Below are 23582 nucleotides of genomic sequence, written 5' to 3'. Positions count from 1 at the left end.
GAATCCCTTGAATCCCGGCGGCAGAGGTTGCAGTGAGCCAAGATCGCGCCACTGCACTCCAGCCTGGGCGACAGAGTGAGAATCTGTCTCAAAACAAAAACAAAAACAAAAACAAACAAACAAAAACTAAAACCTAAAGGTAGAACTATCATTTGATCCAGCAATCCCACTACTCGGTATCTACACACAAAAAAAGAAATCATTATATTAAAAAGACACATGCACACACATATTTATAGCAGCACAATTTGCAACTGTAAAAATACAGAACCAGCCTAAATGCCTATCATCCAATGAGTGGATAAAGAAATGTGATATATATATATATGGTCTTGAATTCTTGGGCTTAAACACCCTTCCTGTCTTGGTCTCCCAAAGTGCTGGAATTACAAGCATGAGACATCATGCCTGACCAGAATCTTATTTTTATATAATATAAAAAAACTAAATATATTTAGGCCAGTTATTTTAAAAAATTTAAAAAACATATTTTATTTAAAATATAAAATAAATTTTGTCTGCAAATACTGAAACGAACAGTTCAAAATTGCTTCCTAGGAATCTCACTAAAAGTTAGGTTGTTAGGAGTTAATGAGGCTCACGCCTGTAATCCCAGCACTTTGGGAGGCTGAGGCGGGAGGATTACGAGATCAGGAGATGGAGACTATCCTGGCTAACACAGTGAAACCCGGTCTCTACTAACAATACTAAAATTAGCCGGGCATGGTGGTACGCGCCTGTAGTCCCAGCTACCCTGGAGGCTGAGGCAGGAGAATCGCTTGAACCTAGGAGGCAGAGGTTGCAGTGAGCTGAGATCCCACATTGCACTCCAGTCTGGGTGACAGAGCTAGACTCCATCTTAAAAAAAAAGAGTTAATGTAATTATATATAAATTACATTATAAATTAACTAGATGTATGAAAAACAATTCTGCATAGAGTGTAAAAACGAAAGCAAAAAATGCTTTTGATGAAGGAAGTTAAAAACATTTAGTGTAGTTTGAAATTACTTGATTGTGTCAAATTGAAAAAATAAAATAGTAGATAAAAATAAAATATTAAAAGTTTAAACGATTAATTATAAGAGATTGTAACATATTTATGGAAATTTAGATTGGCTAAAAATAACAAATTTGATGAATTTATTTGTAAGGTTTTATTAAAATTAGCTTTACCATTGATAGTACATTAATACATTAATAAAAAAGAATAATGATTTTTTCTTGAACACAAATTTTATGTATTATTAGACCCCTAACTTTTTTTTTCTTTTTCTTTTCTTTTTTTTTTTTTTTTGAGACAGAGTTTCGCTCTGTCGCCCAGGCTGGAGTGCAGTGGAGTGATCTCAGCTCACTGCAAGTTCCACCTCCCGGGTTCATGCCATTCTCCTGCCTCAGCCTCCCGAGTAGCTGAGACTACAGGAGCCTGCCACCAAGCCTGGCTAATTTTTTTGTATTTTTAGTAGAGACGGGGTTTCACCGTGTTAGCCAGCATGGTCTCGATCTCCTGACCTCGTGATCCGCCCACCTCAGCCCCCCAAAGTGCTGGGATTACAGTCGTGAGCCACTGCACCTGGCCTTTTCTTTTTTATTGAGACAGCATCTTACTCTTTTGCCCAGGCTGGAGGGCAATGGCGTGATTTTGGCTTACTGCAACCTTCACCTCCCAGGTTCAAGCAATTCTCCTGCCTCAGCCTCCCAAGTAGTTGGGATTGCAGCCGCCTGCCACCATGCCTAGCTAATTTTTTGTGTTTTAGTAGAGACGGGGTTTCACCATGTTGGCCAGGCTGGTCTCAAACTCCTGACCTCAGGTGATCCACCCGCCTTGGCCTCCCAAAGTGCTGGGATTACAGGTGCGAGCCAGTGCACACGGCCTAGACCCCTAACTTTTGGATGCTACAGAGGGTCAATGCAACCTCCAAAAGAGTAAAAAATGTAATTATTTGATATGTTAAGTTACATGAAAAGCATTGTTGAATCAAAGATAATGTTTGATCTTCTTCAACTTCTATTTTAATATATATTATTAACATTTATTCCACAATCATATGAAATTTCTAAAAATCTTATATATCTAAGTATAAGCTATTAGTCATAATTATGGTTATGATAAGTTATAACAGGGCACAGACATAATAAATTTGTTTCTTTATAATTATTTGAAGTCATTTCTACAGTTAATGGTTTAATTCTGACGTAGTTTCTATAAACTGCAAAAGCATGCAAAATCCTACAGTACTGTGCCTGTAACGAGGTTCATGAAAAGATAGAAATAACCCAGACAAGTTGAGTATAGGTTTCTGATAATTTTAAAATTATATTGTTTGGACTGGGTAAGGATTGTGAGAATTCTAAAGAAGAGACTGACTCATAAAACTGCTAATTCAGGAAAAATAAAAATTAGTTGAACATCAGGAAAATACTCTGCCATTTTTTTTTTTTTTTTTTTTTTTTTTGAGACAGAGTCATGCTCTGTCACCAGGCTGGAGTCTCGGTGGAGTGATCTCGGCCCATTGCAATCTCCGCCTCTCCAGTCAAGCCATTCTCCTGCCTCAGCCTCCCGAGTAGCTGGGACTACAGGCCTGTGCCACCACACCCAGCTAATTTTTGTATTTTTAGTACAGGCGGGGTTTCGCCATGTTGGCCAGGATGGTCTTGATTTCTTGACTTCGTGATCTCCCCCCTTCTCGGCCTCCCAATGTGCTGGGATTACAGGCATGAGCCACTGCGCCCGGCCTCTGCCCCATTTTTAAGTTAAATAAGCCAGTACTAAAATCTTTTAGATATGCCATTTGAATAAACTTTGTGGTTCAAGTCAAATTACCTATGATTACCCCTCAGTTATCAGTGTTATACACCTAAATTGAAGAAACAAACCTGATATTTAAGCGGACATAAATTCAATGTTAAATGTTAACTCATGGAGAACCTAGACAGCCAACAGCCACTTGTTCATTCCTGAGTTTGGAAAGGACCTTCTGAATTGTGAGATGATGTACCTAAGGTTAAAGGCCCTGAAGTGTTGCTGAAGGACATGTTGACTCTCATACTTGGGGCCAGGAATATGTCACACTATTTTCTGAGGGCAGGGACCAGACAGGAGTGTCACATCACCTGAATACTCAGTCGGGAATATGTTACAACCTACTCTTGACAGCGGGACACAGGCAGCAGAGTCAAATCACCTGGATGCTGAGCCCAGCAATAGGTAACAATGCTCTCTGTGGTTCAAGGCCCAGGCAGGAGAGACACATCAGCTGGTACCTAGGCTTAGTGATAAGTCCCAATTTTTCCTGTGGGCACAGTGCAGGGAAAAATGGAGAGTAGCATCTCTTAGGTGATTGATGCAGAGGTATGTCACAAGGCCCTCTGTAGAAAGGGCCCAGGCGAGGGCCTCCCATTTTATATATGTTGGGCTTAGTAATATGTCCTATTGTGCAAAATATTCTGGACCTAGGTAAAAGAAAAGAGTCACATAACCTGAATGCAGAACTTAGCAGTATGTCACGATGCATCCTGTGGGCAGCGCCAAGGGAAGAAAAAAGACTCACATTACCTTTATTCCTGATATAAAGTTCAATGTCTTGTAAGAGAATATTGAGTAATGCAAAAATACATATAGACATGTCTGCGTGTGATTGGTGCTTATATTCACACAGTCACCCATATCACAGGAGAAAACAGATAACTGTCAGGCCTCTGAGCTCAAGCCAAGCCATCGCATCCCCTGTGACTTGCACTTATACGCCTGTGACTTGCACGTCTGCATCCCCTGTGACTTGCATGTATACGCCCAGATGGCCTGAAGTGAAAATGCCCTGCCCCACCTTAACTGATGACATTCCACCACAAAGAAGTGAAAATGGCCGGTCCTTGCCTTAAGCGATGACATTACCTTGTGAAATTCCTTTTCTGGTTCATCCTGGCTCAAAAAACTCCCCTACTGAGCACCTTGTGACTCCCACTCCTGCCCGCCAGAGAACAACCCCCCTTCGACTGTAATTTTCCTTTACCTACCCAAATCCTATAAAACGGCCCCACCCTTATCTCCCTTCGTTGACTCTCTTTTCGGACTCAGCCCGCCTGCACCCAGGTGATTAAAAAGCTTTATTGCTCACACAAAGCCTGTTTGGTAGTCTCTTCACATGGACGCGCATAACAATAACCACAGACTGACCATTAGGGCCAAGTCCAAATGGCAAAATATGTTTGCCTTTAATCTATTTTCTCCATATCTAAACATTGGAGGTTAAGACTGTGGACAGATCTGAAGATAGAGTTTTCTTGTTTTGTGGCTTCATCATTCTTTGTTCACTGTCTGATGTTTGGAATTAAGGTGAGCAACAGGGGGGCAGCAGTGGTTAATAAAATAACCAGAGGTAACCACAGGTCGACCTGTGGTTATTTTATTCTATCTGTCCTCTGTTCTTTCTATGGTCACTAACTGTTTCTTCCTTGGAATTGAAGAGAGATGTTGGTAGAGAGAGGCTGTCCATTCACCTCTGGCAAAAAAGGGATGTTCAGGCTCTTCACTCCCCTGACATCAGAGCTGCACTTTAATGTGGCAGCTATTGGCCACGTGTGGCTACTGGGTGCCTGGAATGTGGCTGGTCTGAATTGCAATGTGTTAGAAAGGTAAAATACAGTTATTTTCAAAGATTTAGTTCCATATATATGTGTGTGTGGTGTGGTGTGCGTGTATATATATGTGTGTGTTTCATTAATAATTTCATATTGCTCCCATATTAAAATAACACTTTGGATATATTGGGTTAATTAGATTGTTACAATCAATTCCATTTGTTTTTTTCTTTTTAAAATTTGACTACTAGAAAACTTAAAATTCACATGTGGCTCACATTTTATTTGAGGATTGCTTCTTTTTAAAATTCTCAGGCTGCCTACTCAAAGGACCAGAAGCCAGGAAGGTCATAAAATCTGAAATTCTAAAATAATAATTATTATATTATTTTTATTTGTGAGTAGCCATATATCATTTACAAGTGTATATGACCTTATACACAAGGTTAAATACAAATACCCTCTGGGATGGGCCTGGCTCAGCTAAAAGAGGAAGCCCTGGCTGAAAAGGCTGCAGCGTAGGCTGTCACTCTGCATTCAGCCCAGTGTCTGATCACATCTTCTGTCACTCAGGGCCTGAAGGGTCAGGACCTTAAACGTTGTCCAATCAGGCACGCTGGGCTGGGAACCGTCCAATCAGGCACGCAGCTGGAGCACACAAGATGGCTTCCGGGATTTGGCGGCGCCTTTGTCTCTCCCTGCCGCCGGAGCTCCAGGTCTTACCTTCACTGCTCTGTGTCCTCTGCTCCTAGAGGTCCAGCGTCAGTGGGCCTGTGACCTGCAGAAACTGGGAGATCCACAGCTAAGACTCCAGGACCCCCTGGAAGCCTAGAAATGGTGAGAGTTCCGGGTGCGACACCCCCAGAGGGGGAAGGGGCTGGTTGGAACCGGTGGGAAGTGGCCATAGCGGGACTCAGGCCTCCGGGCAGTCAGCTCCACAATCTGCACCCGGAGTTCTTCCCCAGCTCGGCCTCAGTACCCTGCAGCCATAAGATGGCGGCGCGCTGACAGCCAGGCCCCTGGGCGTCCCGTCTGTTCTCTGCGTAGTGACTGTGCCCTGGCCCGTAGCCCTCTCTGGCAGCTCTGTACCCGCAGCGCCACATCTCTCTCAGATTGTGCAGGGATCACGGGACGCGCGTCACGGGAGAATCCTGACTCAGGGTGTGGGTTCGTTAATGGGAACAGTTTTCGTCCGTGGGGTTCCCAGTTCCTATTTTCTCCTATTAAAATTTTATGGGAGGGCCGGGCGCGGTGGCTCACGTCAGTAATCCCAGCACTTTGAGAGACCGAGGCAGGTGGATCACCTGAGGTCAGGAGTTCAAGACCAGCTTGACCAACATGGTGAAACCCCGTTTCTACTAAAAATCCAAAATTAGCCGGGCGTGGTGGCACATGCCTGTAATCCCAGATACTCGGAAGGCTGAGGCAGTAAAATCTCTTGAACCCGGGAGGTGGCGTTTGCAGTGAGCCGAGATGGCGCTATTGCACTCCAGCCTGGGCAATAAGAATAAAACTCCTTCTCAAAAAATAAGTAAATAAATAAAATAAATAAATAAATAATGAGGGTCACCACAAAAATATTGTAGAATTTAATCAAAGGTTGAATCAAAAATTGTGGAGCACTCAGCTGTGGTTTGTAGCTTGTGACTTATGAAAGCAACTTGAAGGAAAGACTTTTAAAGGTACATGATGAAGAAAACCAAATTAAATAATTGGTTAGGTACAGTTCATAGTTACTTGATTTGTACGATTAAGGTGGACATTTCCTGGTTATGTAATCAGAGGTTAATTGGCAGTTTATGATTGATTAAGCCTAAATTTTGTTTCCATCAGTCCAGTAATTTACAAAATAAAGCATTTGAGTTAGAGTTTTTAAAAAGTAGGAACCCAAAGACTAAAGTAACCTCAGTCTCATTACCTGCTACTTAGTTATTTTAACACTGCACAGGGGACTGATTTTCCCCTGCGTTTTTCCTCAGTTCTCTAAAGCTGGATCTCACATCCCATTCCTCCAGACTCACTATGACTTGTAGTAAAATACTAAATTTCCAGTTTCTTCTCACATTCTCAAATGCCAGCTTCCCCTTTCTAATTCACATTATCAACTATTTGCCTTTTATTTTACACTTTAGATACTGTATTTTAACTAACCATTTTTTGACATTGGCACTAAAAAAATCGTTTTCTGTTTGAAAATATTTTTTATGAGAAGAAAAAGAACAATCCCCTGACACTGTATTGTAAAAAATCTTTTCGCCTCATTTTTTAAAATCTTCTCTAGGCACAGAGATAGTATCAGAATATTTTTGGGTCAAGATTTCCCTTTGGAAACGTTATGGGTGATGTGGCCTCAGCCACCTTCAGTTTTTTCTAGTCCTGGGCTTCAGTAGTTTCTGTGAATAAACCAATATACCTACCATGGCTATATCTGCTTGAGTGTCTAGTGAATATAATCTGCTGGGTTGTTTTCTTTCATGAAACAGCCTGAGGTATGGAGTGTAGCCTCTCATTGGAACAGAAGGATGCCCTTGGACTGATAGGGCTCTCCCCTGCGCTCTTCCTTTGAAAAACTAACCCTTGCCTGCACGGTGATGCATGCCTGTAATTCCAGCACTTTGGGAGTCTGAGGCAGTGGATCACCTGAGGTCAGGAGTTCACGACCAGCCTGACTAACATGGTGAAACCTCATCTCTATTAAATACAAAAAATTAACTGTGCCTGGTGGTGCATGCCTCTAATCCGAGCTACTTGGGAGGCTGAGGCAGGAGAATCGCTTGAACCTGGGAGGTGGAGGTTGCAGGGAGCTGAGATCGCACCACTGCATTGCAGCCTGGGTGACAGAGTGAGACAATCCCTCTTCCTTTTTGGCTGTAAAAATTAAATACATTTCCACAAGAAAATGTAGTAGATAATTGGGGAGTTACATAGATTCATGAAAACATAGTTCCTCTTTTTGCACCATAAATTTGTGACAGTGAATATCAGTTCTGTAAACTATGATCTTGATTTCTGAATTTAATGCTAAGTGTTATGAGATGAAATTTGGTACCTCCTAGAAGTGTTCTCATATGACGAATTGTTTACTACATAACTTTCTTTTTTTCTGAGACGGAGTCTCGCTCTGTCACCCAGGCTGGAGTGCAGTGCCATGATCTCAGCTCACTGCAACCTTCCGTCTCCCAGATTCAAGTGATTCTTCTGCCTCAGCCTCCCGAGTAGCTGGGATTACAGGTGCGCATCACCATGCCTGGCTAATTTTTGTATTTGTAGTAGAGATGGGGTTTCGCCATGTTGGCCAGGCTAGTCTCGAACTCCTGACTTCAGGTGACCCGCTGGCCTTGGCCTCCCAAAGTGCTGGGATTACAAGTGTGAGCCACCGTGCCCGGCCTACTACATGACTTTTAAAATAAATAATAAAATAATACTTTTATTGTTTGAAAGGTATAGACACTTTTGGTTTTCTTATAGAGGTATGAAATGGAAGCACCTTGAAATTTTCTTTTTATATGCCAACACTGTGTTTCAATAATTTTTCTGGATTTTTCAAACACTTAGTTTCAGACACCAAGTGAATAACTCAGATATGAAAATTAAAGCTTGAACCCATCTAAAGCTAATATTGAGCCTGCAAAAGGAGGTTATTAAAGGCCCAGTTAGTTCTTTCTGGGGAGCCTTTTCTGCAAATATCTCAGCCTGCTCACCTCAGCCATGGAAGAAGGCTTTATCCTGAGAGAAGCTTGAGAGCCCTGGGAAGCTGGGGATGCACAGGCAGGTGCAGTTAAGATTAAAATGAAAAAGGACTGGGAAGGTCTTACTGAAGATAAAGTTATTGTTTTGAGGCAGTTTCTAAATTTTATAAAATGAAACAAAGTTAGATTTATGTAAAAAAATTTAATTCCAAAGGAGTATTGGAACAGGAGGAAGTACCAACTATTATTGCAAAGTTCAGGCAGACAAGCGCTTTTTTTCACAGAGGGGAGAAAACAAGAGTAGAAAGAAAATAGCAGAAGAATGGCGAATAGAGGGTGAAAAAATCAGGTTTTAGATCAGAGAATGTTTTACCCTGAAGTTAGCATGTTCTTAGGATGAACATATGATGGGGTTGTATGTTGGCTCAGACTGAGTGTAGCTCAGTTTAGGAGCTGTGGGAAAAGAAAAACTTAAGTTTGATTAAGAAGCATTTTATTTTGACCACTGAAGACAAATTTAGCTGATTTTTTAATAAGAAAAGGAAGGAAATGTGCAGAGTCTATGTCTGGCTATATGACAGGTGAGAAAAGAGAGCACCACCAAGTCATAATAAGAGGGTGTTTCTTTTTAAAAACTATTTCTGGAGAACACAAAGGATGGAGAGTTTTATTAATCATAGTTCTTTATCAGGATTATCTACGTGCTTCATCTTTGCCCACCTTTTTTTCTGGTCCTATGTATTTCTTCCTTTGACTTTTTCTGAGTTGTATTTTTTATAATAAACTGGTAAAGATAACTACAGTGTTTCACTGAGTTCTGTGAATAGCTCTATTATATTACTGAACTTGAGGAAAGTTCTGGGAGTCCTCAGTTATTAAACAGTGGCTCAGAAGCATAGATCAGCCCATGAAGTTTGTGACTGGAATCTGCAGTAAAGACAATGTTGTGGACTGTGCTCTGAATCAGGGTCTGTGCTGACTCTGGGTATTGTCAGAATTCAAATGTTAGACAGTGAGTGTTGGAGAATTGCTTGGTGTTCAGTAAACTCTACAGATTTGGTGCCGGAAAAAAGATATCACAGAGGCCTGGCCTGGAATGGAACTCTGGGTGCCTGGGAATGGGAGACTCTGCTCTCCTCTACACAAACTGTCACACTGCTCATTGTCCTGTGATTTCAGGTCTCCTCCAAGGGTGAGCGAGGACTGAAAACTTAGAGGACAAGAGCTGTGATAACAAACCCCACTTTCCCACAGCTGCCACCACAAGATTTCCACCTACTCACAAACACAGCCCCTAGGCATTGACGTGCCCAAACCCCTCCCAGTACTAGGCACCACCCTCAGAAAATTCACAACAGCATTTTTGATCCCAGTGCTTCTTGCCAAAAACCCAAAAAATGACTACATCTCCTAGAATATCCCCACGCCCAGACTCTGAATCTGCAGCAGTAATCTGTTTTCTCCACCATCCTAGGGTTTTGACCAACTGTTCGTAATCTCATCTGCCTTCATGGGCACAAAAATAAGTCAGAGTGTAGCCTCACCTAAGCCACTATCTGCAGTACAAACCAGTCCTTCCAGCTACATTGCACTCTCCTCCATCCATAGATTTTTTACTTTTAACTTTTATTTTTGGTTCATGGGTACATCTGCATATTTGTTATACAGGTAAAATTATGTCATGAAGGTTTGGTGTGCAGATTATTTTGTCACTGAGATGCTAAGCATGGCACCAAACAAGTGTTTTTTTCTGATTCTCTTTGTCCTCTTACTCTCCACCCTCAACTGAGTCTCAGTTTTTGTTGTTCCTCTCTTTGTGTCCATGTGTTCTTATTATTTAGCTCTTATTTTTTTAAATTTATTTTTCTGAGACAGAGTTTTGTTCTTGTTGGCCAGGCTGGAGTGCAATGGCTCCATCTCAGCTAACTGCAACCGCCGTCTCCCAGGTTCAAGCGATTCTCCTGTCTCAGCCTCCCGAGTAGCTAGGATTACAGACACCCACCACCATACCTGGCTAATTTTTGTATTTTTTAGTAGAGATAGGGTTTCACCATGCTGGCCAGGCTGGTCTCAAACTCCTGACCTCGTGGTTCAGCTGCCTTGGTCTCCCAAAGTGCTGGGATTATAGGCATGAGCCACTGCTCCTAGCCAGCTCTTATTTATAAATAATAACATGCATTAGTTTTCTAAGGATAATGGTTTCTAGCTCCATCCATGTTGCTGCAAAAGAAATGATCTTGGTATCTTTTTATGGCCACACAGTGTTCCATGATGTTTATGTACCTTTTTTGTTTTTGTTTTTTTTGTTTTTGAGACGGAGTCTGGCTTTGTCCCCAGGCTAGAGTGCAGTGGTGCAGATGTTGGCTCACTGCAACCTCCGCCTCCTAGGTTCAAGCGAGTCTCCTGACTCAGCCTCCCTAGTAGTTGGGATTACTGGCACCCACTACCACACCCAGCGAATTGTATTTTTAGTAAAGACGGGGTTTCACCATGTTGGCCAGGATGGTCTCGATTTCTTGACCTCATGATCTGCCCGCCTCAAGTGCTGGGATTACAGGCGTGAGCCACCGCCCCCAGCCGTATTTTGTTTTTATTAATTTTTTTTTTTTTTTTGGGGGGGATGGAGTCTCACTGTTGTTGCCCAGGCTGGAGTGCAGTGACACAGTCTTGGCTTACCACAACCTCTGCCTCCCTGGTTCAAGTGATTCTCCTGCCTCAGCCTCCTGAGTAGCTGGGGTTACAGGCACCTGCCACTACGCCTGGCTAAGTTAGTATTTTTAGTAGAGACAGGATTTCACCATGTTGGCCAGACTGGTTTCAAACTCCTGATCTCAGATGATCTACCTGCCTCGGCATCCCAAAGTGCTGGGATTACACGTGTGAGCAAGTAGGTGGCCGTGCCTGGCCACCTACTTTTTAATGAGGTTGTTTGTTTTTTTCTTGTAAACTTATTTAAATTCATTATGGATTCTGGATGTTAGACCTTTGTCAAAAGCATAATTTGCAAATATTTTCTCTTATTCTATAGGTTGTCTTTACTCTGTTAATAGTTGTCTATGAAGAAACTCTTTAGTTCAGTTAGATCTCATTTGTCAATTTGTTGCAATTGCTTTTGGTATCTTCATTATAAAATTTTCTGGTTCCTATGTCTGGAATGATATTTCCTAGGTTATCTTCCAGAGTTTTTTATAATTCTAAGTTTTACGCTTAAATCTTTAATTCATCTTGTTAATTTTTGTATATGTTGTAAGGAAGGGGTCCAAGGCTAGCCTTGTATATAGTGCTAACTAGTTATTACTGCACCATTTATTAAATAGAAAATTATTCCCATATTTCTCTTTGTCAGTTTTGTTGAAGATCATATGGTTGTAAGTGTGTGGCATTATTTTTAGTAGGATTATTTAAATATTTAAATTTAAATATAAAATTTTAAATAATATTTAAAATTAAATAGGAAATTATTCCCGTATTTCTCTTTGTCAGCTTTGTTGAAGATCAGACGGTTGTAAGTGCATGGCATTATTTTTTGGGTTTCTATTCTGTTGCATTTGTCTGAGTCTGTTTTTGTTCCAGTACCATGCTGCTTTGGTTACTGTAGCTTTGTAGTGTGGTTTAAAGTTGAGTAATGTAGTGCCTCCAGCTTTGTTCGTTTTGCTTAAAAAAGTGCCTTGACTATTGGAGCTCTTTTTTGGTTCCATATGTATGTATGTATTTATTTATTGTTTTAGTTCTGTTAAGAATATTTTTGATAGTTTCATGGAAATAACATCTGTAAATTTCTTTTGGCAGTATGACCATATTAATACCGACCTTTTCTATCAATGAGCACAAAATGATTTTCCATTTGTTTGCATCATCTCTGACTTTTTTTTTCCCCCAAGACAGTTTTGCTCTTGTTGCCCAGGCTGGAGTGCAATGGCACGATCTTGGCTCACCGCAACCTCTGCCTCCGGGGTTCAAGGGATTCTCCTGCCTCAGACTCACGAGTAGCTGGGATTACAGGCATGCACCACCACCCTGGGCTAATTTTGTGTTTTTAGACAGAGATGGGGTTTCTCCATGTTGGTCAGGCTGGTCTCGAACTCCCGACCTCAGGTGATCCGACCGCCTCGGCCTCCCAAAATGCTGGGATTACAGGCGTGAGCCACTGTGTCAGGCCATCTCTGACTTCTTTAAGAAGTGTTTTGTAGTTCTTGTCCTAGAGATCTTTCATCTCCCTTGTTAGCTGTATTTCTAGATATTTTATTCTTTTTTGTGGCAACTGTAAATGGGATTTTTTTTTTTTTTTTTGAGACGGAGTCTCACTCTGTTGCCCAGGCTGGAGTGCAGTGGTATGATTCTGGCTTACTGCAACCTCTGCCTCCTGGGTTCAAGCAATTCTCCTGCCTCAGTCTCCTGAGTAGCTGGAATTACAGGCATGTACCACCACACCTGGCTAATTTTTGTATTTTTAGTAGAGACGAGGTTTCCCCATGTTGGCCAGGCTTGTCTTGTACTCCCGATCTCAGGTGATCCGCCCCTCTCCGCCTCCCAAAGTGCTGGGATTGCAGGCGTGAGCCACCGTGCCCGGCTGAGATTGTATTATTAATTTGGCCTTTGGTTTGGATGTTGTTGATGTACAGAGATGCTACTAATTTCTGTATGTTTATTTTGTAATCTGAAACTTTGCTGAAGTTGTCAGCTTACAAAACTTTTCTGCTGAGACTATAGGTTTTTTTTAGATGTAAAGTCATGTCATCTGCAAATGGGGATAGTTTGAGTTCCTCTCTTCCTTTTTGGGTGCTTTTATTATTCGTCTTGCCTGCTTGCTCAGCCAGGACTTCAAAATTCCATGTTGAATAGGAGTGGTGAGAGAAGGCACCCTTGTCTTGTGCCAGTTTTCAAGAAAAAAAGTTTGCAACTTCTGTCTATTCAGTATATTGGCTGTGAATTTGTCATAGATAACTCTTTTGAAGTATGTGCCTTAAATGCCTAGTTTGTTGAGGATTATAACATGAAGGATGTTAAATTTTATGGAAGGTTTTTTCTGCATCTATTGAGTTAATTTTGTGGTTTTTGTCTTTAGTTCTGTTTATGTAATGAATGACATTTATTGATTTGTATATGTTGAACCAACCTTGTGTCCCAGGGATAAATCCTACTTGATTATAGTGGATTAACTTTTTGATGTGCTGCTGGATTTGGTTTTTCAGTATTTTGTTGACGATTTTTTGTTAATATTTTAAAAATATTGGCCTGAAGTTTTTTGTTTGTTTGTTTTGTCTCTGCCAGGTTTTGGTATCAGAATGATGCTGTTCTTATATAATAACTTGGGGAGAAGTCGTTTGTCAATTATTTGGAATAGTTTTAGTAAAAATAATACCAGCTCTTATTTGCCCATCTGGTAGAATTCAGCTGTAAGTTCATCTGGTCCTGGGATTTTTTTGGTTGGTAGGCTACTTATTATTAATTTGATTTTGGAGCTTTTTATTGGTTTATTCAGGTGTTCAATTTCTTTTTTGTTCAGTCTAGGGAGGAGGTATTTGTCCAGGAATTTACTCATTTTGTCTAGATTTTTGAGTTACTGTGCATAGAGGTGCTAATTGTAGACTTCCATCCTCGTTTGTATTTTTGTTGGGTCAGTGGTAATGCCCATTTGTCATTACACATTGTGTGTTTTTTTTTTTTTTTTGATCTTCTCTTTTTTCTTCATTAATCTAGCTAGTGGTTTATCTTACTGAGTTTTTTCAAAACATTTACTTCTAATTTTTAAATCTTTTTTGTAGTTTTTTTACATCATCTAAATATACTTCAGATATGATTTTAGTTATTTGTTGTTTTGTGCTGGCTTGGGGTTGCTCTCACTTCTCTCATTCTTTTATTTAGCATGTCAGGTTATTAAATTGAGATATTTCTAGCTTTTTGATGTGAGCATTTAATGCTATAAATTTCCCTCTTAATACTGCCTTAGTTGTGTTGCAGTGATTCTGGTATGTTGTGTCTTTGTTCTCATTTATTTTAAAGCATTTGATTTTTGCCTTAATTGTATTATTTACCCAAAAGTCATTCATGTTCAGGTTAATTTGCATGTAGTTGTCTTGTTTCAAGTGGTTTTCTTTGTATTGAATTATATTTTTATCAAGCTGTGGTCTGACTGAGTATGCTGCTGATACCATTTTGAAATTTTTGAATTTGCTGAGGATTGTTTTATTTCTGATTTTGTGGTCAATTTTAGAGTATGTGCCCTGTGGCGGTGAAAACATTGTATATTATGTGGTTTTTAGATGGAGAGTTCTGTAGATGTTTACTACTATTTGGTCAAGTGTTGAGTTTAGGTCCTAATATCGCTGTTAATTTTTCTGCTTCAGTAATTTCTTTACTAGTGTCTGTGGCGTGTTGTAGTCTCCCACTATTTTTGTGTAAGAATCCAACTGTCTTCATAGGTCTCTAAGAAGTTGCTTTATTTATGTGGACCCATGGATTTTTTATAGCACCTTTTTCTCTTCTGCTTTTTTCCCCATAAACATTCTCTCAAGTGAATACAGTGCGTCGAGTGCTACTCCTTAGATGCCTGAATCCAGTATCTACTAAAATTAAGATGTCCAAGAGTTCAACATATCCAGAGACCTGGCTGTTGTAAGAGAAAATATAAGTTAGAAATAAGAGGCTCTTTTCTTTTTTTTTCTTTTTTCTTTTTTTTGTTTTTTGAGATGGAGTCTCGCTCTGTCACCCAGGCTGGAGTGCACTGGCATGATCTTGGCTCACTGTAACCTCTGCCTCCTGGGTTCAAGTGATTCTCGTGCCTTAGCCTCCCAGGTAGCTGGGATTACAGGCAAGTGCCACCATGCCCAGCTAATAATTTTTGTATTTTTAGTAGAGACGGGGTTTCCCCATGTTGGCCAGGCTGGTCTTGAGCTTCTGACCTCAAGTGATCCACCCACCTTGGCCTCGCAAAGTGGTGGGATTACAGGTGTGAGCCACTGCACCCAGCCAAAAGGCTCTATTTTTATACCTGAAAATAAGAAAGAATGTTTTGCTCATCTCTCTCCTTTTTTTTTTTTGAGATGGAATCTTGTTTTGTCAACCAGGCTGGAGCGCAGTGGCATGATCTCAGTTCACTGCATTGGCCTCCTGGGTTCAAGTGATTCTCCTGCTTCAGCCTCCCGAGTAGCTGGGATTACAGATGCCCGCCACCACGCCTGGCTGATTTTTGTGCTTTTAGTAGAGATGCCGTTTCCCCATGCTGGCCAGGCTGGTCTTGAACTCTGGACATCAGGTGATCCGCCCACCTCAGCCTCCCAAAGTGCTGGGATTACAGGCGTGAGCCACCGTGGCCTGACCATCTCTCTCTTCTTCAAGCATTTAGGTTATATGTAGATATTTTTCCCTGCTTTTTAAAAATATATGTATACCATATTAACAGCTAAATAAACCTTTTGGCATTCTTTGTGACTCAGGATTTTATTTTTGTTTTTATTTATTTATTTTTTTGAGATAGAGTTTTGCTCTTGTCGCCCAGGCTGGAGTGCAATGGCTTAATCTCGGCTCACTGCAACCTCTGCCTCCTGGGTTCAAGCAATTCTTCTGCCTCAGCCTCCTGAGTAGGTGGAATTACAGGTGCCCGCCACCATGCCCAGCTAATTTTTTTTTTTTTTTTTGAGACGGAGTCTCGCTCTGTCACCCAGGCTGGAGTGCAGTGACCGGATCTCAGCTCACTGCAAGCTCCGCCTCCCGGGTTTACTCCATTCTCCTGCCTCAGCCTCCCGAGTAGCTAGGACTACAGGTGCCCGCCACCTCTCCCGGCTAGTTTTTTTTTTTTTTTTGTATTTTTTTGGTAGAGACGGGGTTTCACCATGTTAGCCAGTATGGTCTCGATCTCCTGACCCCGTGATCCGCCCGTCTCGGCCCAAAGTGCTGGGATTACAGGCTTGAGCCACGGCGCCTGGCAATTTTTGTATTTTTATTAGAGACAGGGTTTCACCATGTTGGCCAGGCTGGTTTCAAACTCCTGACCTCAGGTGATCCACCCACCTCAGCCTCTCAAAGTACTGGGATTACAGGTGTGAGCCACTGTGCCCGGCCAACAGTTTTCTTAATGTTCTATCATTGTCGAGTTTCTCTGGGGCTGGAGAAAATTTTTTCTTTGATTATTATTTTTTATTATACTTAAGTTCTGGGATACATGTGCAGAACGTGTGTGCAGGTTTGTTACACAGGTATGCATGTGCCATGGTGGTTTGCTACACTTATCAACCTGTCATCTAATTTTAAGCCCCGCATGCATTAGATATATGTCCTCATGCTCTCCCTCCCCTTGCCCCCCACCAGAAAAATTTTCTTTTAATGGTATTTCCCAAACACTGTCTAGAATTAACAGATATGATAGAAACATACAAGGTGCTAACCAGGATCTACTCTAGAGTAACTCTCAGGCTTCCAGTCAACTCCCAAATTTGCTGCAAAGTGCATGCTATCACCTAAATATGCAGGCAGAATTGTCTCTCCTATTTTGTGTCTATAGTCCTCTACAGTGACTTCTAGGGGGCTAGGCCAGATTTCTACAAACTTCACAGGGCAGCAATCAGCTGTTTTACCTCTTTCAATTACTCTTGTATCTTCAGACCTGAAACTGATTTAGAGACCATGGGGCCCACAAATCCAATTAGAATAACAGTTGTGCATTGAGTATACACATAGACATGAGAATCTCCACTTTCCACTTCCTCCTGTTACTGAAATGCTCAGCTCCAAATTCTGAATCTAGGTCTTGAAATTTTGGAAATTAAAAAACCTAGATCTGAGAAATGCAGATCCTTTTAGTTGTCAAACTTGAAGAGACATTAAAATGAGAGCACGATTATGTCTTTCTCCCCACTTTCAACTATATGTATTCATCCCTTGAAACTGTTTGCTATTGCCACCAGTAGTTGTGAATTAAATTAATAATGCCACACTGGGCACTCTAAACCTTAGCGATGTACATCCAATCAATAATTAATGTTATTCCTGTAAATAAGAATTTGACAAACAAGTTTGTACCAGCCCAAAGAGGGACCATCCTCTGTCCTCTTTTTACCTTTACAAATACCCTTGTAACTGGTGGTAAACAAAGTGTAGATTCCAGGCAACTTGAATCTTTCCTTTCATGTTATAAATCTCAAGCTTGGTAGCCCCAAAACTGTCTGTCTGTGTTGCCTCAGCTTTTTTCTTTTAGGTAGAAATATCATTTAGAATGAGCTAGAGCAGCCTCTATGAGTGGACCTCTTCTTTGATTGTACTCCACTTTCTGTGACACACAAGAATGCAGAGCCAGGTTTATCTGATGTAGAATCTGCACATAAGGTCTAACCTCTGTCTGGGATTCACAAGTCAAGGTTAGGCTTTGGATTAAGAATGTACAGAAAACATACAGGAGACATTTTCTCTATCGTGAGATGTCAGCATAGAAATGTAAAACCCCTTTTTGAGAGTGCAGTGTTTTGAACTTCTCAGATCTCGTCCAGTGACTTTCTACAGTTATGTGAGGGGCTCCAGGTATAAATAGAATCTGACTGCAGAATCTGTAAGTGTAAACAAGCATCTTCAGAGTAAGAGATTGAGACTACAAGGTATCCAGTGCCGTGACCAAACTATATGTACCCATAAAATGTGATACTGGAGTAGAGTATTCTAATCCTTTTTTTTTTTTAACCCAAGAGCAAACTAATCAGGACATGCAATTCAAGTTCTGGAGCTCCACCAGAACAGTTCCATTCTTCATTTAGCCTGAGTCTCTCCTCCCTAGCTTATCATTGGGCCACCAGCTCAGGGGCACTGAGAACCCTCTCACAATCACCTAGGCATCTTTGAGAAATTTGAAAATGTCCAGAACAGAATTGTGTAAGGCTGACATGAGTGGTTAATTCTGCTTCTGTCTCAATGCAAGAGAAATAAGTCATCCTGTGTTTGTTCCTCCCCCCATACAAGAGAGATCTTTGGTTGGTACTCAGATGAGAGTTTCTCTAGTTTCCTGGTACTTAGGTGAAAAACAAGGAAGAGGTCTGGAGACTCAAACAGATAAACTAATTGCTTCCATTTCATATGACCATTAGAAAAATAGATAAAGCAGTGATGGTCCCTATCATCCAGGAACTTTTAGTCTAGAGTAGCAACTAGATAAATGGCTGAATTGGGCATGATATGGTTGCTACGATGTTCCTAGACAGGGGCAGTGAGGAAAACCCCAGGACCCTTCAGTCTTCATCTAATTCCTCCTCCTGCACTGCTAGAGTTTTGTCTGACACAACCCCATGGTGGCACAGGGGCAGTCAGTTCTCCAGGGGTAATGACTGGTACCTTTGCATTGACAGCAGGGGACTGGCCGGGGCTTAGTACATCCCTTTGCCCAATGCCCACTTTTCTTGCATTTGAAGCAAGAGTCTCTGCTAGCTTTATCTTTATGACCCTTCAGATTTTCCTTAGATGCTCTTTGGGCATCAGGATATCGCCAATGATGGCTGCCATAATTTTGACTTGCCGTTTTTCTTCACTCTGTTTCCTTTTTCCTTCCTTCAGATCACAAGTGTTATACACCATAAACACAGTATCAAGAATCTGGTTTTGATTAGTCTGTGGCCCCATCTGTAGCTTGTGGAGCTTATGTCTAATGTCAGGGGCAGATTGGCTAATAAAATGCTTTGCCATTAATATTTTCCCTTCAGGAGAGGAAGGGACTAGATTAGTATATTTTTTAAAAGGCTTCCTCCAACCTGCTGTAAAACATGGCTAGATTTTTCTTCTTGCTCTGTGTAACCTTCTGTACTCTATCATAATTTTCTGCCTTGGTTGTTCCCTTTCTCATTCCTCCAAGGACAGCCTCAAGAAATTTAACCTGGTTGTTTCCCACAGTAGTGTTACAGTTTCAATGAGGATCAGTAGTGGGAACTGTTTCTGGTCCTGAGTGATTGCCCTGAGGGTTTCAGGTGAATAATCCATCTGCTTCCTTGTGGGTGGCCTCAAAGATGTGTTCTTTTTCTGAAGGGATGCAACAGGTTGCTAGAATAAATTGAACATCCCTTCATGAGAGATCAAAATTTGGTCTCAAAGAGACCAAGATTCTCAGAATAGCTTTCTAGCCTCTCCTTACATTTTTGTGTATCAGTTATAGAGAAGGGGACCTTCACTAGGACTGGCCCCTCAGCTCCTGCTACCCTAAGAGGTAGCAGGGCTGGAGAGAGGGTTCAATACAGTGTTCCCCCTTGAGTATGAGGGGAACGTGTAGGATCACCAGTGTTTGCTCCTGAGTTTTAGCCTCAGAAGCATTTGGCAAGGGACTATGTAAGGATGGTCGCTGCTCACCCTGGGAACCAGGTGGCCCTGTGAAAGAAGGTTATCTATAATATCAACTTCTGCTGTAGAACTTTCCTTTACAGGGTAGGTTCTGGTAGTTTCACAGATTATTAGGTTTTGATATAGGGTCATGAAGGGCTGTACATAGATTTCTGACCATTTGCCCTGCCTCTTGCAAAATAGGCCTGATTGCAGGATAGTGTCATAATTAATGCTACCATTGACTGCCCACTATTCTGAACTGAGCAGCTCATAATAGGGCCAGACAGTATTGCAGAAAAATATACATTTTCTCTTGAGATTGTCAGGGTCAAATTGATTCTAATGGTGGAGGTTATAGCCAAGCAGGGAATCAGAATTGGAAATAGAGTTGCCCACAGTGGAATCAGGTGAAATAGATTGAGAGTTGCTCATAAAAAGAAAAAAGAAGAGGACCTTGCAAACTAGAGGGCTTATTAGTGACCCAAATTTTTCCTGGGGCATCTCTCTGGAAAAATTCTTGACCCAGACTGAGGTCTCTGGGAGCATCCCCTCTTTAGGCCTCAGACTTAGTCTGTCAGATGGCTCTGACCTTAGATAGGTGCCAGCACCACTATAGAATGGTTCCCTCCACCACTGATGACCTACTACGAGTTTTTGTTTTTTTTTTTTAAATTTTTTTTGAGACAGTCTCGCTCTGTTGCCCAGGCTGGAGTGCAGTGGCGTGATCCTGGCTCACTGCAACCTCTGCCTCCTGAATTCAAGCGATTTTCCTGCCTCAGCCTCCTGAGTAGCTGGTGTTACAGGTGCGTGCCACAATGCAAGGCTAATTTTTTTGTATTTTTAGTTGGTCAGGCAGGTCTCGAACTCCTGACCTCATGATCCGCCCGCTTTGGCATCCCAAAGTGCTGGGATTACAGGCATGAGCCACTGCACCCGGCCTACTATGAGCTTATTTTAAGGTTTATCTATCCCATTTAAAGCAACCCTTTCTCTCTCTCAACTTAGGCAATAATACATTTTCTTTCATGAAATCCCCCCTCCATCACTCACCTCACAGACCACCTGCAACATGCTTGGATCCTCTGACTTATATAACCTTTTTGCATAGCTAGGTGGGTTTTCTGTCCATAGTTAGTTAAGTAGGGGAAGGGAAGAATTTAGCATAAGAAAAGAAGGTTTCAGTCACCTCAAACGTGTGAGTTCACCCTGGGCAAACTGCCACTGCCAACTGTGTCACATGTAGGGATCAGGGACTGTAACCACAAAGGATAGAAAATCTTTCCCCTTTCTCGACAGGACAGCCAGCCTGTTTGCCCCTTGGCCTTCCGAGAACATCAGAGAGTGGCTCTGGCTAGTTCCACTCAATTACCAACAGCTACTAGAAAATGGCTGCTGAAAGACTGAAAAAGGAGAAAAGGAAAAGATCTCAGAAAACAGAAAAAAACAATAGGACTCAGAAAAAGGAAAAAAAAAAAAAAAAAAGGTCTCAGGTCCCTCACCCAGACTGAGAGGTGGCAGTCAGGCACTTCCACATGGAAACCTTTCAGTTTCATCAAAAAGTGGCCGTGGCCAGAAACTTGCAGTTGTCTTCATGCTTAGGCACTGTCCACCAAGGGTCCTGAGTAGGAAAGGAAAAGAGAGAGAGAGAGAGAGAAAGAGAGAAAGAAAAAGACTTCCCTGTATGTAAAAGGAGAAAGGAAAAAATTAAGTCCCATAGTTTGGGCCTACCTCCTCTCCTGCCTGGCTCACCAAAATAAGTTACCAGTAGAAGGTCTTGACTGCAAGTTACCCAGGTTCTTGGCCTTTTGAACAAAGAATTGGATGAAACAGCAAAGCAAGAAAAGAATGAAGCAACAAAGGAACAAAACGGGTTTACTGAAAATGAAATTATACTCTGCAGTGTGAAAGTGGGCCCGAACAATGGCTTAAGGTCCCAGACACAGAATTTTCTTGGGTTCAAATATCCCCTAGAGGTTTCCCATTGGCCACTTGGTGCTCCCCTCATGTAAATGAAGTGGTGGCCCACAATTGCTCTGATTAGTTGCAGAAAGCAACCAATCAGAGGCTGAAGCGAAGTTACAAAGGTCACAGTCCTCTGCAAATATCTGATTGGTTGCAAAAACAACCAATCAGGCTAAGGTGAAGTTACAAAGTGTCACTTTTATTAAAGTAGAGACTCAGCCCACAATCAGTCTGATTGGTTGTGGACAGCCAATTTCCTATCTGCCTCACAGAAAAGGTGGGGATTTGCAAAGGCAATCCTGTGATCTTTTTGTTACTTAGGCATGGAAAGTTAGTTTTCCTTTCCATTTAGGTCTAGGAATTCGGTGTGAAATGGTCTTAGGTTCCCTGCCTCGAGACCCTATTCTCCTGCCTCATTAGTACATGTGTCCCTCATGGTTTCCAAATGCAGACTTATTTAGACGTTGCTGCTTTCTGTTTATTCTGTAAACTTTAAAGAGCCAGCAAAGAATATGAAAATCGGTAGTCTTCATTTGAGAAATATTTGTGTTGTGACAAGAGTGCTGAGTGTAAGGGACTCCATGCTGTGCCTGCTTTCTCTAATGCTAATCATGAGCCCCAGAGGAGCAATGTCAGCATTGATAGGGAACATTAATGGGTTTCAAATACCCGTTAATGGCTGACTGCTGTGGCTCATGCCTGTAATCCCAGCACTTTGGGAGGCCAAGTTGGGCGAATCAGTAGAGGTCTGGAGTTTGAGACCATCCTGACTGGTTGAAACTCTGCCTCTACTAAAAATATACAAAAAAATTAGCCGCTTGTGGTGGCAGGCACCTATGTAATCCCAGCTACTCAGAAGGGTGAGGCGGGAGAATCACTTGAATCCAGGGAACAGAGGTTGCAGTGAGTCGAGAGCGTGTCACGGCACTCCATCCTGTGCTACAGAGCAACACTCCATCACATACGCACACACACACACACACACACACACACACACAAAACCCAAACAACAAAGAAATTCATGAACGCTAAGTCTGCAGAATTACATCACAGAGAGTGGGGCCATAGTTTCCAAGTATTTTTTAAGCTCATTAAAGCTTTAAAGGCAATGCCCAGCTAAGTGGTTTCCAGCCCAGGTTTGATTTTTTTTTTTTTTTTTTTTTTTTTTTGAGGTGGAGTCTCACTCTGTGCCCAGGCTGGAGCGCATGGTGCGATTTCAGCTCACTGCAACCTCCACCTCCTGCGTTCAAGCAATTCTCCTGCCTCAGCCTCCTGAGTACCTGGAATTATAAGCAAGCACCACCACGCCCGGCTAATTTTTTGTATTTTTGGTAGAGACGGGGTTTCACCATGTTGGCCAGGCTGGTCAAAAACTTCTGACCTCAAGTGATTCCGCATCCCCCAGCCTTGGCCTCCCAAAGTGCTGGGATTACAGGTGTGAGCCACCATGCCCAGCCCAGGTTTCTAATTAAGATTACATGGCCAATTTGCAGAAATATCTACTTGTGCCCTATCCATGGGTCTGTTTATTCTTCTGGGCGGAGGTATCATGTTTTGTTTTTTGTTTTTGAGATGGAGTCTCACTCTGTTGCTCAGGCTGGAGTACAGTGGTCCGACCTCGGGTCACTGCAACATTCGCCTGCCATGTTTAAGCGATTCTCGTGCCTCTGCCTTCCAAGTAGCTGAGATTACTGGTGCATACCATTATGCCTGGCTAATTTGTGTATTTTTAGTAGAGATGGGGTTTTGCCATGTAGGCCAGGTTGTTCTCAAACTCCTGGCCTCGAGTGATCTGCCCACCTCGGCCTCCCAAAGTGCTGCGATTACAGGTGTGAGCTACTGTTCCCACCCATGTTGTTTTAATTAAGTGCCTCATGTGACTCTAACGTGAGGCCAAAATCAAGTATGAGGGGTTCAAGATACATTCATGAGAGTTAAGTTCCACCTTTGCTCTAAAGAATGGTCAAAGGGCTGGTTCTGTTTGGTTTGGTAGTGACAGGAAAGTGTGGCTCATATTTTCATTGCTGTAGCAGAAATTGCTGGTGTCCATGGCAGGGGAGGGC

General features: G+C 41.9%; 1 protein-coding gene across 1 annotated transcript in view; it reads left to right on the top strand.

The window, feature by feature from the left end:
* The first annotated feature begins 5217 nt into the window (after positions 1 to 5217).
* LOC104667898 (zinc finger protein 675) overlaps positions 5218 to 23582 on the top strand; it is a 30275-nt gene continuing 11910 nt past the window's right edge. The window contains exon 1 of the mRNA XM_010370506.2: positions 5218 to 5416. Coding sequence (XP_010368808.2) covers positions 5414 to 5416 — 3 coding nt within the window. The 5' untranslated portion in view covers positions 5218 to 5413. The remainder of the gene's footprint in view (positions 5417 to 23582) is intronic.

This window comes from Rhinopithecus roxellana, chromosome 12, assembly GCF_007565055.1.
Source record: "Rhinopithecus roxellana isolate Shanxi Qingling chromosome 12, ASM756505v1, whole genome shotgun sequence".
Classification (NCBI taxonomy): domain Eukaryota; kingdom Metazoa; phylum Chordata; class Mammalia; order Primates; family Cercopithecidae; genus Rhinopithecus; species Rhinopithecus roxellana.
The sequence above is the reverse complement of the archived record's forward strand: the minus strand, read 5'-3'. Positions and strand labels throughout refer to the sequence as shown.